The sequence below is a fragment of the Heloderma suspectum genome, chromosome 4 (genome assembly GCF_057233095.1).
Source record: "Heloderma suspectum isolate Gila_16-S chromosome 4, 16-S_ref, whole genome shotgun sequence".
Taxonomy (NCBI): Eukaryota; Metazoa; Chordata; class Lepidosauria; order Squamata; family Helodermatidae; genus Heloderma; species Heloderma suspectum.
In genome coordinates, this window is record NC_139461.1 from 248,280,431 (window position 1) to 248,299,595 (window position 19,165).

Sequence of the window (19,165 nt, forward strand, 5' to 3'; positions counted from 1 at the left end):
AGTGCCTGACCGTTGACCCATGTGGTCATTCTGGTTCTCTATAGGTCCTCTTTTTATATTGATTTTAGTTTTTTGTTCAAAACTACTATTGTTGCTGCTGCTGCTGCTGTTTTTTTTTGTGTGTTTTTTTGTGGTTATACTTGTTGCATTCTTCTTCCCCCTAAAGTCCTTAAGGGCTCCCTCTGGCCACCACTCACTTTTGTGTTTGCTTGTGTTTGTTTATCCCCCAACCCTCTTTGGTACAGATCAAAGTGGTGAATGCGTTCCGTAGCTCCTTGTACGAAGGCCTCGAGAAACCCGAATCCAGAAGCTCCATTCATAACTTCATGACTCACCCAGAGTTCATCCTGGAGGACGACGAGCCTCAGACACCGTTCCTCGATGGCACCGATGAAGACCTGGAAGATGAAGCACTCAAAAAGCGAAGTGAGGAGAGCCCAGGCGAGTCCTCACCCCTCAACAGAAATAACAATGCAGTGGACAGCAATATAGCTGAGGACACCATTCCGGAGCCAGAAAGCCCTTTACACAGCTTGGAAACATCAGTTTGACCTCTGAACTTTGATCCTCCTTCTCCTCCCCACCCCCGCTACCCATGCAACATAGACACCAACATCTGACCACACACTTCCTGTCAAGTGCTCATCCCTATATGCCTAGTTTCTCCTCACTCTTCCTCTCCCCTTTATGATTATTTAGCTGCAGGAACCACAGTACCACACAGCTAGAGTTTTACTTCTCAGCAGTTATTTTGGCAGAGGTGCCTCCCTCACGAGAGAAACTGCCAGTTTGATAATCTCCTTGAGTTGAGTTCCATATGTCTGTAATAGTGGCTTTTCCCTCATTGAAGTTGCATGCTTAAAGAAACAGGGTTCAGATTCTCTTGAAGAGCTGTGTGTAGAGCTTCTGATGGTGCAGTTGTTGGGATGGCTCCTTTTTTTTACTTATAGAATCTGAATCCTAGATGTCTCCATGTGTCCCTGGGGAGAAGGGGATGAGCACCAAGGGGGTGTAATTAAAGTGGGATCTGAATCAGGTATTGGATATGAACATGAACCCAGTCTTCCAGGGGGTGGGGATGGTACCTGACTTTTATCATTTTTTCTGTTTGTGTATCTCTCTGTTTCCATGGTAGTATCAACCACAGGAAATGAGGGTGACTAAAATGTCTTAAAATGCTTTTTAAATGATGTGAGTTGGAATAAAGCCAAGCAGCAAGGCAATATGATAGCACCATGTTCTCTGAGAGAATGAAATCAGGTGGAACGTGGCTTTTGATGAAAAGGAGCTGTAAATGAATGAAGAGCAAATTATTTTGGAATTCTACATTAGCTGAAGTGTGCAGGGTATAATCTATATGTTATATATAATTTGCTTGATTTCAGTTTTGCCATTTTGACTATCAGGTGAATTAGTCATTGGCTCTGTATGGTAAATATCCTCACTTCTGGTAAGAGTTGATCCCAAAGAATGTGGCAGAACTCCAAGCTGTGGTCCCAGCCCGGGTTTCAGAAGTCTTGTTTTGGGAAGAAGTCCACCCTTTGAAGAGCACATGATGTAGAGCAGTACAGCCAGGCCACCTCTAGTAATACATGATCACTTCCTATAACTTCTCCTGCATTTTGCATACTGAAGAGTGGAAATGTAACAGAAAGGAGTCTTGGGCATGAATGTTTGTGTGAAATGCTTTTTTCAGGTGAAAATTGTGCATGAGTTGGCTCTGTAGAGGCATGTTGTGTTGATTGTGGTACAAAGCACCTTCCTCAGTTATTAAGAATAAGGTGAACCAATATGGCTTCCCCCCATTTCTCATTAGGAGTGCCTTCCCTTCTCATTGCACCTAAGGTGGCCTCCATCTTTCCCAAAGTGATTGTTGCCACTCGTCTGTCTAAAATGAATGCTGGAGAGGGTGAATCGGCTGTTGTGTTGGCCTCATCTTGATACACATTTCCTAGATATACATTTCCTAGTATGTGCTTATGGGGGCCTTCTGCTGAAATGGTTCTGAGCATATCTAAGTGAGGGCCAATTGGTGTGAGAGAAGTGAGGGCATCCACAGTTTTGTGATACTGGAGGCAGAGCAGCTCTTGAAATTTGGCGCAGCGGATCTTGTCGCTACAGAATGGTTTACTTGGAAAGTATTACCTGGAAGCAAAGAGAGAACCTAGTTGTTAGTAGCTGTATTGAAGGTTTTGTTCCCTGGCCGCCATCCCAACAGTCAACTATATACAGCTTTCCTTTGTTGGTGGCTTTTCTTTTTTTCCCTTTCTTTTTGAAGAACGCACAGCAGAAACTTCTGTGCCTTGTCTAAGCACTGCCCAAAGCACCGTCTGCCACACGGGAGCCCGGTACTTTGCCAAGAGATAAGTGTTCCTTAAACAAAAAATGAAAATGGAGTGTTTGATTTCACTTTTCAGCTCACACCCCTTCAACTTGTGGATTAGTCACTGAATTTCCTCACGGGTTCAAGCTAGACTGATGAACAATCCTTCTTGGTAGGTCTTCTATTCCAGTGCTGGCGTAAATAGGATTTGAATGCTAGGCTCAACCAACTGCCAATATTTGGGGTGAGAAGAAATATCTATCATCAGCCATCTTAATTGCAATCCAGGCACCATCCCAACCCCTTGCCCCTTGTTTTCCTTTCAGATAAATCCACTTCATTCCTTTCATCTGAATTGTGCACATCGGGAGGAATTTAGGGAGGGAAACTGCCATCTCTTGCTATGTGACCTACCAGATAAGAAAAAAAAAACCCTTTTTATTTAGTTCTGTTCTAATGATTACATTGTTTGGAAGATCATTTTTCTACTTTAAATATTTGCAAAAACAAATGGTGGTGTTAGGCATCTGCATAAATATTTATGAAATATTTTGGGGGAGGGGACACTGATTTTTTTTTAATGTTTGATATTTTTTATTACCTCAAACATGTTTTGAAAAAAGAAAAAACTGTCACTCCCAGAAATCTGTAATTGACAGGTTGCAGTGAGGGGTCTGCCCTACATTTTAATCCATTCTTTTCTTTTTTGTGTCTAGCTTCCTCAGTGGGGGAAGGGGGGAAATAATTATATAAATATTATGCAAAAATATATAGTTTTCTTTAGATCAGAAACAGATATTTTTAAGTCAGCCATATGTATTTTGTTTAAAGGAAACAAAGCTGTGAGTTATGTAACTGCAGTGGAATGTAGTCACATGGCTGGCAGTTGAAACTTCGTGATTGGTCAGACTCCAGTCAGCTTCATTTCTCTGAACAGCCATCTTTGTACTAAAGTCAGCTGTGTTATACAGAAATTTTTTTATATATAAATTATGTTGATATGGCTGGTTGCTTAAAGTGTAAGTGTTTATTGTGCATACATTTTTTAATGTAAAATAAGGTTGAGGGTTTTTTCTATTTTAGTTTCAATGATAAAACTGGCAGCAGTTGACTAGCTTAAGTTATTGGGGATCTATAAAATGTGGCCAAGGCAGAGTGCTCTAGATAAAAGGCAGGAGCCCTGATCTGCAGATTAATGTATGCACATGCTCGCCAGACAAATGGCCAACATCGTGGGGTTCTATCCATGGCACCTGCTTTGGGGATGGAGGGCAAAGGGGAACCTCCTTTCAGTTAAGTCCCTCCTGCACACACTGCCCCAAACAGCTAAACAGCACTGTCAAAAATAGACTGCACTGGCCATCTATTAGGGGAAAGACAAGTAAACCCAATCCAGCAGAGATCAGCACACAGTTGTCCCCTAGTATAGGATGGACAGGTTTTGACCCCGGGCAGCATCCTTTTGTGTATCTTTGGATAGCATCCAAGTAAGGTGATCCATGCTCAGAAGTCTACTTCTATGCATAGTCTACCTTTGCTGGATGGGAATGGGGGTAGATTATAATTTCTCTGAAACATATGTTGAGGGACGGAATGATTTTTGCAACCAATAGAATGATCGCGGGGGGTGGAGGGGGGAGATAATTCAAGGTTGTGCCATGCCAGACAGGAAATGAGGTAATATCCTGTGATGTGTGTTACTTTGCCTTGGAATGCTTTGTTGTTTTTTAAGAAAAGCACCCTGGACATAATTTTGCATCCAGTTCTTAATAGTAGGAATTTATTATTTTTGTTAAATAAATTGGCAGATTGGTACCAAAGACATTACATCACTTCCTGTGTGCAATGAAGAATATCCATTTTTAGGACTTAGAATTATGTAATTGGTTCTTTTTATTGAGTTGCACAGGGATATGACTTAATTTTTCAAACGTTTTGTGCAATAAGTTTTTTAAAAAATATTATTTAAAAAAAATGACAATTCCAGGAAGAAAACAAATCAAATTGTAATTTTAGCCATGGGAAATTATGACTAGAAATGCAAATAACAACCATGCTTAAGGGTACTGTTTGAATTATAGTAGAAATCTCTACATCATGGCTTTTTTTGGCTTTTTTTTTGGAGATCAACACAAGTCCACTGAAGATCCCCAACAACCCAGTTTGCACAATCAGAACAAGCCACGGTGACTTATTTAAGCCATGGTGGCTTGTTTAAACTGGCAGTGTGTGCCCAGGCAGGTAATTAGGCAACTGGCGCTGACACACGCCTTTGATTTAAAAAAGCCACTGCGGCTTGTTTGATTGTGCAAACTGACCCAATGACTCCAATGTGCCATGCTTCAAGAAAAGCATATTTCAAAGAATCTCTGACCTGGTTTGCACGACACGGCAGCCCACCATGACTTAATTTAGCCACAGAGGCTGTTATGTCGTGCCAGGTGCCCAAGGGCGCCATTTTGACATGGTGCCTGTAGGAGCCCCTGCTTGCCGTTGTTTGCTGTGGCATGCAATCCCAGCATTGTGCGTTATCTGAGGAGCTAGATAACCCTACAAGAAGCTATGGGTTATGTGATGGTTGTGTACCCCCTCAAACAATCCATGATGGCGGATTCACACTATACGGCAAACTACAAATGCGCTGTCACCACTTACATATTCAAAATGGCAGCTGGCACGCTCCACTAAGCCCTGAGGAGAAATTAACCCACGTGGTGGCTTAGTGTTACATGTGAACAGCCCCTGTGTCTCCAGCATTTCTCCAGACATTGCTGCCAATTTTTCTGGCCAACTCTGTCTTTTGGTGAGATTAGGGCAAATGGTTGAGATGGCTGCAGGTCTAATAACACTCACAGCTTTAAAGAGGAGGAGAAGGTAACAGCTGCTTCCAGATGTGTCATGGAAATCTTTCATGAACAACCTTCTACTCTTTCCATCTGCTCAGGAGGTCACCAATCAAGGTTCTTCTCAGCAGAGCACTTAATAAAAGAAGGGCAACCTACCTGCACCATGGAGGATAGAATATAGACCTCTCTCTTGTCTGTGATACCTTTAGAACAGCTTTCATATTTATTGCAGCCAATGTCACTGCTACCCTGATACTATGCCCACACTCTTTTGGTTGTGGTTTGTGGTGACAATATCCCTACTAACCAAAAGGAGTCCTATCTGCAAATTCATGTGCCCTTTGATGAACCCATGGCTAAGATTATATGTTTGTTTTTTTCTGCCCATAAATAAATATATATACAGTATTAAAATAAATATTTGTATGTATATTTATTTGAATTTAAAGGCTTTTCTAAAGAAGCATGCAGATACAAATTTATGTTTTCCCTTTTTCAGTAACTAGTATAATAAGCACTGGTATTTTTGTATAAAAAAACAAAAAACAAAAAACAAAAGACTGAATATTATGTGGTATGCATGACATTAAAAAAAAAAAAGGTGGTTTCAAAGCAATATGTACCCTGGTGTGTTTGCCATAATCTAGAGTCCAGCTTAAAGTGCACCTGATCTGTAATTGCATTTTGATATTATTTAATCTCTATGTACGATGTTTTGCATGTATTTATATGGTTCTTGGGAAGATTTCTTTTGTTTGGGGGAGGGGTAAGCCGAGGGGCGGGGTTGGAATGATTGACAATGAGCTTCTTCCGGAACATTTGAAACTCCAAGCATAGATAATGCTCTGATGGGAAACAGGATGGGGAAATCAAGCCAATTTTTTTAAGGTGCAGCAGGAGGGGAAGGGATACTGTTTTGAACTAATAAAGCTTTTTTGCTGTTGAGCAGAAACAATGCGCGAGTGCGTTGAGAGAATAAACTGCCCACTTGTAACTGTGATGTCTTCAATATGTGTCCCACCAGTTTATGAAGTCACTGATCATCTACTGAAGCAGAGATGAAAGATAACCTGAATGAATGTAAAAGGTCCAGCTTGGAACAAAATCATAGTGTAAAATGTTTGCTAAAGGTTTTTTTTTTTTAAAGAAACAAACCCTAAAATCTAAGTTGATATGAGGTCTTCAATATACAATGTGCATAGCTGCACAAAACCTTCTGTGCCGCTTCTTCTGCTATCTCAGCAAGGCCCAGAAATAGCCATCAAATACTAGCCAGGGCTAAAAATGCACACCAGCATATAAAGAAATCCAAAATAAGAATTCATTTTAATGGAGGAAAGGCAGAATGCTGTGCATTTTTGTTTTAAAAGTGGATTTTTACCATCCCACAAAACTAGAGAAACAACATTAATAAATGTGGTTAACTTCAGGAAGCAGTCCTGTACACAGCTATGCACACTAACATTTGAAAAAAAAATATTCATTTTATTTATACCATTTCTAATCCTTTCCAAGATAACCCAGTGCTCAACAACAAAAATATAAATAACCAATATATATAGTTCCGTTACTACATGAAATTAAACCTTTTTCAGTAGGTGTACGGGATGTAGTACTGAAAACTAAAAACTAGTTCAAACATTATACTTTTAGCATGAACTTTTTCAAAAACTGAGAATGTTACTCCATCTGGCAGCATAGGTAGTGGGTACATGCATTTATCACATCCTCTGTATACATTATAAAAACCTGGTTTCACAGTGCTGACAGGTTGAAACAGATGTGCGTATCTTCCTCAGATTGAATGGCCTACTTGCTTAAAGTGTGATGTCTGAAGCAATCTGCACATTTCAGCCAAAAGAGAGATATGTTTCGGGAATGTCTTCAACTACGTTTTTTTTTTTGGTCCCATCCTCAGATGTCTTTAATAGAAAGAATTGGAAGCTCTGCTATAGGAAACACTTGCCATTTTTTAATCCTCCCTCTTATCCTAGTGTCCTTACACTTCTTCAATGCTAGAGGGGACAATTTGATACCACAATGCAGAATTTGATTTAGAAATGCACTGGTTCAACAGAAGAATTAGATATGTCTTTAATTCCGGCGTTGTGTATTCTGGTTTAATCCCATGTCGGATAGCAGCAAAAGAAGCCCCTACATTTTGAAGATAATAATGAGTTAGGATATAAATAGTGAATACCATAGGCAGAATCCAGTCTGTATCCTGTGCATGCAGAAACAAGGTAAGTAGGAGGGAATTCTGCATGGAGGAGAAACGTGCGCTAGAAGTGCAAGATTCAGTGAAGTTTGCAGGAGGTAAGAACCTGGTTGGTTCCACTGGATTTGTAGCACATGATTAGCGTTTTCTGATAAAACTTCTTAATTACAAAAATGTTGTTAGATGTAAATCTGCAGCTTCTTTCAGAACAAGTTTCCTACACCACCATCCTGTTTAGATAAAGTGGGGTGGGGCTGTGATCACAAACTTTCCATTTGAGGAACTACAAATACTGTACTTGGTCTTTAATAGCTGCCTAAAAAGGGAAAATTAGCAAGTGCTGGTTCTCCATTGCCACACTATGACAGAAGAGGTGGCGCCTGCTTGATTTCCATTTCTTGTGCAAGTATTAAAGGAACCAAAGTCTTGCTCCTGCGCTGAATCCAGGAACTTTCAGTCCTCCAACACTTTTGGTGGTTCTTGTCTTCCAAGCCTTTGGCAGTTGGCCTCATTTCTGATTTGGTGATTTAATGGTGTGATTTAAATTAGACAGCAGGGATGTGAAAAGCACTTACCCATGCAGGGTTTAATGTGGCTCTGTCGCATTGAAGAGGGTTCTCCGCCAGTGCAGGGCAGCTTCCCTCAGGGCCACATCACTGACATATAAAGGTTGCACATCTAGGTGCATGCATTTTAACATCCTGGGCCCCATAGAATCTTGCACAAGTGCTTTTTTGTTTTCAGGCCCCCAAGGACAATACAATGCTAGAAGGCCAAATGATAATAATACAATACAGAAGTTTGCTGTTTTGGAAACTAACATAAGATCTAACTAACATAAATTATAAGGCTGATAGGGGAAGCAAACAGCCATGTAAATCTCCAAAGAGCATGATTTTTTTAACATCAGTTCTATCAATACTGCATACACCAAAGTCCTCTTTGCTTTCAAAATTTGGAAGTGAGATATGGCATTTTTAAAGGGTTATTCTAACTGGCTATGTACCTAAGCGTTTCCCTATAATGGTTGTCTCTTCTATGCTGCCATTAAAAAATGCCAAATTATGATTCACATGAGCATTGTCTGATTTCTGTGGCCTCTGTGCTCTGTGGTTCTTGTTACCGTGTGACCTGTGCTCCTTTTGTGCCATAATTTGGTAGATGTGAAAGCTGCCATTTTTGTGCCTTTTAACCAGCCCACCACTGCCCAAGCTTGCTGTTCTGTCGTTTGCAGAATTGGTAATACTGGTTATTTGCAGCTGCTACTTCTTGACTTGAATGAAGAGTGATAGAGAACTGTATTGAGACTTCAGGTTGCCACCAACCCTAGCAATACCATGCCAGCAATCCTAGGGCCCAGATCAAAATGAAGGTTATTCTCTTGATTAAAGGCCACATGATAAATGGGTATATACTAAGAGTCCCTTAATATTAATGGGTACATGTTACAGATCTGCACTGTGTTTCTGCTAAAGCTGTATCATTTGACAGACTTCTGTAGGGTGAGGGAAATACTAGGTTAGAGTAGAGGCCTCCGTGGCTCAAATTTTCTCATACATGAGCTAACAGACAAGAGGCAAATACAGAAGTAACTTTCAGGTAAGGCCTCTTTAGAATGACGTGGTACAAACAATGTCAGGTTATTTGGTACAAACAATGAACACTGCTCCATTAATATAAAGGGAATTAACAGCTCCCCAATACCAGGTACAAAGCTACCAAACGGGTGCTTGGCAGATTTCATTAGGAATATAGGAAGCTGCCTTATACTGACTCAGATGGTCCATCCAGCTCAGTATTGTCAACACTGACGTGCAGCAGTTCTCCAGGGTTTCAGGCAAGAATATTACCACTCCTACCTGGAGATGCCAGGGATTGAGCCTGGCACCTTCTGCATGCACTGAGCCATGGCTCCTCCCATTCACTTTAAATGAGCCTGGTGTGCAAGTTTGCTCTGAAATAAATGGAGGGTGCCCAGCAGCCCTGCTTGGAGGACTGCCCTGGTATGGGTAGTTCATAATGTTATTTCACAAGAGCTGCTTGTCTCCACCTGATAATCTAATTTTTTTTAAAAAATGAATGGAAGCACTAGAAATCACAGTTTTTAACATTAAGACAAGCCAATATGCCATTCCCCCAACCCAAAATCAAACCCAAAGAATGCCTGCTTTGGAAAGCATATTTCTGAAACAAAAGACATGGGGAAGAATCGCTTCCAGATCACTAAATAGACAAAAAATGAAGATGGGTAAATTACAAATTATTTTTTAAAATTGGGCATTTAGACTTTTCCTTTGATCTCTTTCAGAAAACTATCAAATATAGATTTGGAATACGGGGAGGAGATATGTCTCCAGCTAGTTCAAGTGTGAACTGGTATGTAAGAAATGACAATAAGTGAACTGGAGAAGGAGTGAAAGGAGATGGGATCTTCTGGTCATAACAGGAGTGTCTCTTGAGTTCTTCAAAAGGGTTTCAGATCCAGTTCTCAGGAGATATTTGACAACAGTAAGCAAAAGCAGGAATACATTCAAATCAATTGGTTGAATCCAGATTTATTCATACTTCGGTACATCAGGATCATGATGTACCGAAGTACATGGCTAAGTCCCATTGATTTCAATAGATCTGCTCTAAATATGGTTTCAGTCTGGATGAAGCCCATTATTAGCTTCATAGTGATACCCCAGCTTAAGCTGGGTCACCAAATTTGACTGATATCACTTGCATTGGCCTTAATCGAATACGTTTCTGTTCACTAAACCATCCTCATTTCTGTAGAATTGACCACCATCCCTTTAAAATCCAGACCAAAATCTTTAGTTGTTTTTCAGCTAATTTGTTCGCTGCTTTTGGGCCTTGCTATTATCTCAACATGTCTGCTGGCTTGTCAGCCTGCATTATACGCAAACTCGCTGATGTAATTTCTAGAAAACTGGATTGGGATTGTTTGTTCAGTCCATTTATTCTGCTGTGTTTAAATGGAGAAATTGAACCCAACAGATCACTGCCTCATTCTGTGGCAAAATAATAATTGGAAATCTAGCTGTAAACCAAGCAAAGCCTCAATAGATATCAGTGCCAAGTATTTACCGCCTCTGTCTTCTATGTCTGTCGCTGTCATATGGTCCTCCACAGTGTGTTGCTGACAAATTCAGACTGAACTTGTGAGGCCATCCATTGTCTATGGGCAAGCATTTTTTAATCTAATTGTAAATAAAAAGATACAAAAATGTGGCCCATTTCTTTCTCGCTTCCTGGGATGTTTTTGGTCATGAACATTGCAGTGTAAAGGAGTCAAAAGTGTGTACGTGGCTGGATTCTGCTCCTGAATCTCACAGTCCTGATAACGTGGGTGCCTGTGGCCCAAGTATGTGACGTAACTTCTTCCAGGGTTTTGCTTAACATACCACCTTTGCGTCCTCTAACTTCACCAGGTGGTGGTGTGGTATCCATCCTTCTGGACAAACATCATCAGGCTGTCCTGCTAAGCACAGTAGGTCATGTGTGCGGAAGATCTCTGAGACCAGTGATTGAGTGGCTGGAGCAACTCCACTATGAGGAAAGGTTACAACATTTGGGACCGTTTAGCTTAGAAAAAAGGCAAGGAAGGAGAGGCATGATAGAGGTGTGCACTATTAGGAGTGGTGTGGAGAAAATGGATAGGCAGACTTTTTCTCCCTCATAATACTAGAACCTGGAGTCATTTCATTTATTTCTATACCACCCAATAGCTAAAGCTTTATGGGCAGCTCACAACAACTACAAAACAAAAATGTAAAAACTACAATACAAATTTAAAAATGGCTAAAAAAACCCCGTTACAATATGATACTGGGACATGATAAAACAAATGACCTCATCATATGCTGTCAAGTACATGAGAGAAGAGGGCAGTCTTAACCTGGTACCAAAAAAGATGACAAAGCTGGTGCTAGGTAGACCTCAGTGGGGGAAACATTCCAAATTCAGGGTTGCCACCAAGAAGCCCCTCTTGTTGCTATTGTCTAAGCCTCCCTTGGAGGAGGCATTTGGAGGAGGGCCTCAGTTGATGTGCATAATATACAGGTCGGTTCATAATGGGAGAAGCGCTCTGTCAAGTATTGTGGTCCCAAGCTGTGTAAAGCTTTATAGGTTAAAACCAGCAACTTAAGAACATAAGGGCCATGCTGGATCAGGCCAAAGGTCTGTCTAGTCCTGCGTTCTGTTCACACAGCTGCCTGAGGGAAACCCAGAAGTAGGAAATGAGTGCAATAGCATCCTCCTGACTGGGTTCCCATCAGCTGGTGTACATAGGCAGACTGATACTGGTAGTATGTAGCCATCAGATCTAGTAGCTGTTGCATCTCTCACCAATCGGCTTCATGGGATGTCCCAGGGTTCTAATAAGGGAGAGGAAGGGAGAGTCCTTAACCACTTCCTCCTCACCATGCATAATTTTGTACAGCTTTGTCATGTCTCCCCTTACTTGCCTTCTCTCTAAGTTAACCTGGCCCAGATGTAACCTTTAATTGGACTTGGAAACATACAGGCAGCCAGTACAAGCGGGCCAGAACTGGGGTTATATGTTCAAATAGCCTGGTCCCTTCTATCAATCTGGCCACCAGATTTTGCACAAGCTGCAGCCCCTGAACTGTCTTCAAAGGTGCAGCCATGTAGAGCACATTGTAGTAATCTAACCTGGAGGTTACCAGAACATAGGCTACTAAAGCCACATTATCCCTGTTCAGGTGGGGTGTGTAGCTAGACCGCCAACTGGAGGTAGTAGAAGGCATTCTGTGCCACTGAGGCCAGCCGAGTCTCAAATGGCAACAATGGCTCCAGGAGAACCCCCAAGCTGCAAGCCGCCTTCAGGAGGGGAGCGCAACCCAGAATAGGTTGAACACCCTCCATTCAGTCAGAAGAACCACCCACTAACAGCATTTTGGTCTTGTCTGGACTGAACAGTTTATTAGCCATCATCCAGTCCATTATTGCAGCCAGGCACTGATCTAGCATATCCACAGCCTTGCTTGATGAGGATGAAAAGGAGAAATAGAACTGTGTGTCACTGGCTGATGGCAACACATTCCAAAACTCTTGGTTACCCCGTTCAGTGGCTTCATGTAGATGTTGAAGAGTGTGGGGGACCAAGTTGACACCATACTGGAGAATCCACAGGGCTGCCCAACATTCCCCAAGTACCACCTAGAGCTGACCAAGTAGGAGCAAAATCACTGCACTACCTCCTACTCCCATCTCAGACAATTGCCCCAAAAGGATACCATAGTTGATGGTATCAAAAGCCAGTGAGCAGTGACGGAGAATCAAAGTTGCACTCCCCCCGTCTCTCTCCCAACATAGGTTATCATACAGGGCGACTAAGGTTGTTTCCACGCCAACACCTGGCCTGAATCCCAACTGAAATTAATCCAGATAACCTGCCTCATCCAAGGACAGCTGGAGCTGGTTGGCAACCACCTGCTCAAGGACCTTGCCCAGGAAAGGAACATTTGCCATCACCCTAAACTTGTTAAGATCCTCCAGTTCCTGGGATGATTTCTTCAGGAATGGTCTCGCCACCTCTTTCAGGCAGTCCTGATCCACTCCCATCTCACAAAGCACTGATCACCTCCCTGGCCCAGCTGGCGGTTCCCTCCCTGCCAGTTTTTATAGGCCAAGAGGGGTGTGGATCCTTTATGGAAGTGGTTGCACAAACCTGCCCAATTATTCCATGCAGGTGACAAAAAACCTCTGTTTAAATGTCCTGCATTGCTGCATTGAGGGCCGCGGTGGCTTAGTGGTTAAGATGCTGAACTGCAGATTGGAAGGTCGGCAGGTCAGCAGTTCGAGACCCGAGTGCTGCGTGACGGAGTGAGCTCCCGTCTTCAGTCCCAGCTCCTGCCAACCTAGCAGTTCGAAAGCAAGAAATTGCAAGTAGATAAATAGGTACCGCTTCGGCGAGAAAGGTAACAGCGTTCCGTGCACCTCGGTATTCAGTCATGCCGGCCACATGGCCACGGAAGCGTCTTCGGACAGCGCTGGCTCTTCGGCTTAGAAACAGGGATGAGCACCGCACCCTAGAGTCGGACACGACTGGTTGGGGACACCTTTACCTTTTTTTATTGCTGTGACAGTGTAATCACATGCTGTAGTCTTACACATACACTGTATGGGTCTTTCCAGACAATTTTTAAATACTCAACTTTACCATTAGTGCTATGCATGTACAATGCTGGGGAAGTTCAAAAATATGGAGACCTGTCTGCCCAGCCCTGCCTTAGATCCACCAACTGGAGCCAGGTGCAAAGGACATATACTTTGAATTACAGGAATGTGTTTTGAGGACCAGAACTGAAACAGAGCTCACAGTCCTCTTACACCAGAATCTGTTCCTGGTTACTTCTAAACTTTTTTCATTTCAGCAGGATGCGGGGGGGGGGGGGCAGTCATTTTGTTAGTGCTATTGTTAAACCAAGCAGGAGCCAGAAATCCTTGCTCTACTGCAAATCACTTGGGAGTTCTAGCAGTAGATTCAAGTCTGTCTTCTGGACACCCATTTGCATCAGGAAATAATAGTCAAAAGGTACTCAAGTTTCAGGGTTATCGCTGGGAGGGAGCTTGTTTCTCTGCTTAAGTTTGGTTTTATTAAATAGAGCTGCTGACAGAGGGCTCCAACATTCCAGTATCCATGCTGGAGGAATGCACAGACCCTGAGAATGTGATGTAATGTGATGTCTACATGTAAAAGTAGACATAAGCAGAGGGCTATGTTTCCTCCAGTGTCAGAGCCTCTGAAAACCAGTTGCTGGGGAACAACAGTGGGAGATGGCTGTCACCCTCAGGTCCTGCTTGTGGGCTTCCCATAGGCATCTCGTTGACCACTGTGAAGAACAGGATGCTGTTCTTCACACAAGCCTTTGGTCTGATTCAGCAGGGCTTATATAGCCGCATTCCACATGAATGAAAACAGTATGTTAGATGAGTAAGAACAGCACATTCCCAGTGGCACCACACTGTGGTCTCACAACCAGGCAACAGGAGAGCCCATACTCAAATCCAGCACAACAAATGCCTAACAACTATCAATCCAGTAGTTAATTACTGTAATACACACTATGTGGGGGTTAGTACCAACCTTTGAAAGTTTTTGGAAGCGTCACTTGGCACAAAGTTCAAGTGCTAAGGGAGACCACGCTGGCAGGGACTTCTCACAGTTGAAGTCCCAAACAGCTGGAGATGTACCTCTGGCCCACCTGGGAGCTAAGGGTTCTAGAGGAGTCTGCCCAGCCTCGCTTTAAAACATACTTACTGGTTGCATACCTCTCTGCACAAAGCTAGTAATTAAGAGGTCATCCTTTGCTTTAAATAAAATAACAGTAATGAACTTATAAATATGCTGTCTTACATTCTAGTGCTGTACTGCCTACTCTGACTGGCAGCAGCTCCCCAAGTCTCAGACAGAGACTAGACCTGGGATGCTGTGCATTCAGAGCATGTACTAACTCTGAGCCAAAATCCCTCCTCCAAAATAGTAGCAAAGTCCCTTCCCCAATCTTTGGAGACATGGTACCATGCTAATAATGGTGGGTTTGCACTTGTACATGTATAGTGCTAATGGAAGCATTAGGTATTTAAAAATTGTCTGGAATTGCCCTCACTCTGTCTATGGAATTAAAAAATACTGCATCAGGAATATTAAGACTCCAGCATTCAATTACAATGAACTTGAGCACACTCCGGGAGAGAGCGGAAGACGGGAAGGCCTGGCGTGCTATGGTCCATGGGGTCACGAAGAGTCGGACATGACTGAACAACAACAAATTCAATTACATCATTGTGGCAAAGCAGGACATTTACATAGAGATTTTTCCATCACCTGTGAAAACGCTCTTGAGATATATGTATACTCCAACTTTCTGCATGGTTCCTTTCTTTCTCCAGCTGCATGATCTTTTTATTCTACATTCCCACCTTCAAGTTTGAGTATTCAGCGATTTACTTGCTATTTTGCTTCCAATCATGGAGGAAACTTCTGCTGTCAAAGGGTACAAAATCTAAATTTGTTCAATAACATGTTTTCTGTTATCAAATCCTTGAAAACTGTGTCTACTGTGGTACTGTAACAGCAGTTTATTGTTACTATCTGGCTGTTAATTTTTAGTTTTGTACATTTTTATCTTCTATAATAGCAACATACATTCCATTCCTACGAGGCAAACTCCCAGCCACACACTGACCAGACCCAGACTTTTCCTCTAGAGAGCTACATCCTGCACCCTCAGACCAGAAGGTAGATCTCCAGATGTTTTGGACTTCAACTCCCAAAAGCCTCTGCAAGCATGGCCAATTGTCAGGAATGTTGGGAGTTGAATACATCTTGAGAACTACTTTCTGCCCACACTTGCCCCAGAACAGCTTCCTCTCTTACATGTCAGCACACTCCACCTCCATCTGCAGCAATACCATTATATTGGCTTCATATACTTCCCTTCTGGAAGTAGCTCTGTTTTTTTATGGGGTCTGCAGGTCTTCTGTATGAAAAAAATGACAAGTCAGATCTAGGGTGTAACCCTAGGCCCCATCTAACAGTGGGATTTCCTTTTGAAAAAAAAAAAACATGCATAGGATCACACTGTATATTACTCTAAATGCCCAAACTATAAATGGACGATTAGAAGTGTTTCTCCATCTAGAGGTTTTTAAATTACATCAGTGGGCTGGGATTTGAGAACACTGTCCTTATACAAATCTATGGTGCAACCACACTTGGAATACTGTGTATAGTTCTAGTTAGTGCACCTAAACATGGATATTACAGCTGGAAAAAGTGCAGAAAAGGGCACTATATAAGTAATATGAAGGACCATGTGAAAGTCATGCACATATATACCGTTTTTCACCAAAGTATGTGCCTAGATGGGCAGACAACCCCTATTTCACGCAAGGTGGAAAAGGAGCAGGGGTGCACAACCTTTTCAGCCTCAAGGGCCAGTGTGATGCTGACTCAGGCTATGCACACCAGTGATCCTGATACAGATGGTGCTTTCCTCACTGCTAGCAGAGTACAGGGAGAGTGATTTGTATGAGGCTCACCAGGGGATGGAGTAGAGGCTTCTTTTCACCTGTAACCCCAGAGATCCCAATACAGATGGTTCCTTCCCAATGTTGCTCCCAGCAAAGAGAAATATGTATCCGGACCGCTGGGGTAGAGCAGCATGGGTAGAGCTCCCATGAGGAGCCGCAATGAAGTCTTGAGGGACGGTACAACTTGTGCACCTCTAAAGTAGATTAACAGGCATGTATGAGAGATCAAAAGTTGGGATCAAATTGTGGCTTCCAGATGAAGAGGTGTAAGACAATAAAAATCTTACACCTGCAGAATGAAACTACAGCTACCACTAACTTAAATTCAGGATATACTTGAGAGTTATTTACTATAACCCAATGATTATCTTTAGTGCAAACCTATGTTTTTTTTAAAAAATCTAGCTCTTCAGCCCCTATCTTTTAAGAGCTGAGAAATCATGACATGGTGAGTTCCTATACTATTATGCCCCACATGCAGGACATACAGCTGAAACATTTTTCTTACATTAGCTTTATTTAAAACACAAATACTTGTAATGGTAAACATGTCTGATTCAGATACAGTGATTTAAATAGAAAACAAAGGACTAAGATGTTCAAACATAATGGTTATGTAAAAACCCAGAGAGGAATTGTCTTGTACAGGAGAGAAAAGTAAAGAAAACTGACTGCAAACGGAACATTCTGCTTAAGCAGACAGGAACTCTTGCAAACAACATAGAAAAGTCTTTCACAGTCTCAAATGTCTGTTACTTTTCATTCACAATTAGCCAGAAGTTTTACTGATCCTCCAATATACTGAAGGGCATTATTTCCAACTTCTTTGGAGCAATATGTGGACTAGCAGTTCATTCAGGATGGCCATTTTTAAATAATTTTTTTAAAGTCTCTTTTCAACCTTTCCTGCCAGAAGCAATGCTTCAAACTGAATTTGCAAAGCATAGTTTTTTCCTGTTAAATCAAATGTATTTACAGTAGAATCAAGCAACATTTTTTTTTCTTGCTAGGAACACAACCAGAAACATATCCTGCACCACTCCTACACCTTTAGAGGTGTAAGTAGCAGGAGTGGACTAATTGAAAGTAGCAGTAGTTAAGAACAATGAAAAAGTGTTTATAAAATATGGAGGTAAGAATGAACAAGAACAGTATCAAGAATGGTACAATACACAATACACCCAAGTCTCCAAAGGCCCATTGCAGAGTTCATGGAAAATCCACAAATACAGCTCAGAACTGTAGACCAGAGTGCTGAAGATGGGTGCCAAGGAAAGTTCACAGGTGGGCAATTATGAGACCACAGCTGAGAACTTTACAGATTTGGTGGGGGAGATTGCATACACAGGAACGAGCCCTCCAACTACTTTTATCTGCCAGAGGACAGCTTTCCAAAGCTTTGCTTCTGATGACCCATGCAATGCCAGCAGAGTGGGCCATCATGTTCTCAGTTTAGGAAAAGAAAAAAAGAACCTGAGAATAACTTTGCATGCCCTTTTAGGGCATGTTTTTAATTATTATTTGCTGAATGGATAAAAGAATATGAAGGAGATATCTTAACTTTTGCCTCATGAGTTTATGCTTGCTAGTGGAAACCCCTCAAGATGGCATAGAATGATTGGGCAGAGCATAAAACATGCTGTTCAATATTCTCTCTGAACATATTGCATCATCTTCAACATTAAGAGGGACTAAGGCCCCACCTGCACTGTGGCAGCATGTTTGGTCCAAGAGAATTACTTTTCCTCTCCTCTAGATTTTAAACTGTACTGCTGAATGATCTAAAATCAAATTTAAAAATAATTACATAGCTCAAAGAGTTGACATAGTAACTCAAGAACATAGAAATTACTAAACAATATCGCAAAGCAAGAGGAAGCTCTGAAACACATGGACGCTGAACTTTGCCATATAGCTGGAAAACTAATATAAAAGTTCAGTAAAAATGTTCATGAAGATCATTGAGTTGATGGAGCAAGTGCACTCTGTGTGGGATTATGAATGATCTCAGATCTTTCCTAGTTGAAATGTTCATGGTTTTGTTCTCGAAGTAAAGTGGGCAGAATAGTAACAGGGCAGTCATATAGGGACATCTCTCTGACCAGCAGGGCAATTCAGGACAACGTAATGCAGCCAGCTTCTTCAACCAGTTCAAGTGTGCTTTAAGACTTGTCATAGCTCCTCAGCTAGAAAGGGGTAATCTTGGTTATCCAACAAAATATACAGCTTTTATTTTCTCTCAAAAAGAAACTATAGGGAAAAATCAACTGTCAATCATTTCAGAAAGTTCAAGCAGGAGGTCATCCTCATCTTTTCCTGGGTCTAAATCAATCTCAGCTTCCAGTTTGCCTCCTGAGATTTCCCAAATTAGCTTTTCAAAGTCATCTTCAACCGAGGAGGGTGTCTTTCCAGCTCCTGTTGAGCTCAGTCTGCGTGTCTTCACTGCTGCATGGGAAGAGGTTGGGCTTGCTATCTCTGCTGGCGACGTGGAGGTCACCTGTTTATCCATTTGCAGCTCAGAACTTCACAAAGAGGGAAAACAACATTATACATCTCCAAGTGGGAAACAAAGATCCTATCTAGACACTTGGGGAAGTCTTGGTCCCAGCAGAATAGTGCAGTGTTAATAAGCCATTCCAAAATTTCTTGTCCAACAGCAAACATGCCGTAGGTTAACTACAGCTATGAAATTAAAGTAGGCAGGATGTAGGT

At 41.9% G+C, this 19,165-nt stretch overlaps 2 protein-coding genes across 30 annotated transcripts in view; one reads left to right on the top strand and one right to left on the bottom strand.

The window, feature by feature from the left end:
- The window catches only part of ATP2B4 (ATPase plasma membrane Ca2+ transporting 4), a 212,865-nt gene extending 199,959 nt beyond the window's left edge, over positions 1 to 12,906 (top strand). For all 10 annotated transcript variants that reach the window (XM_084853179.1, XM_084853173.1, XM_084853174.1 and 7 more), the window contains one exon: positions 246 to 12,906. In XM_084853179.1, coding sequence (XP_084709305.1) covers positions 246 to 551 — 306 coding nt within the window. In that variant the 3' untranslated portion in view covers positions 552 to 12,906. The remainder of the gene's footprint in view (positions 1 to 245) is intronic.
- Positions 12,907 to 16,949: 4,043 nt separating this feature from the next.
- ZC3H11A (zinc finger CCCH-type containing 11A) overlaps positions 16,950 to 19,165 on the bottom strand; it is a 28,785-nt gene continuing 26,569 nt past the window's right edge. For all 20 annotated transcript variants that reach the window (XM_084853201.1, XM_084853193.1, XM_084853204.1 and 17 more), the window contains one exon: positions 16,950 to 18,975. In XM_084853201.1, coding sequence (XP_084709327.1) covers positions 18,717 to 18,975 — 259 coding nt within the window. In that variant the 3' untranslated portion in view covers positions 16,950 to 18,716. The remainder of the gene's footprint in view (positions 18,976 to 19,165) is intronic.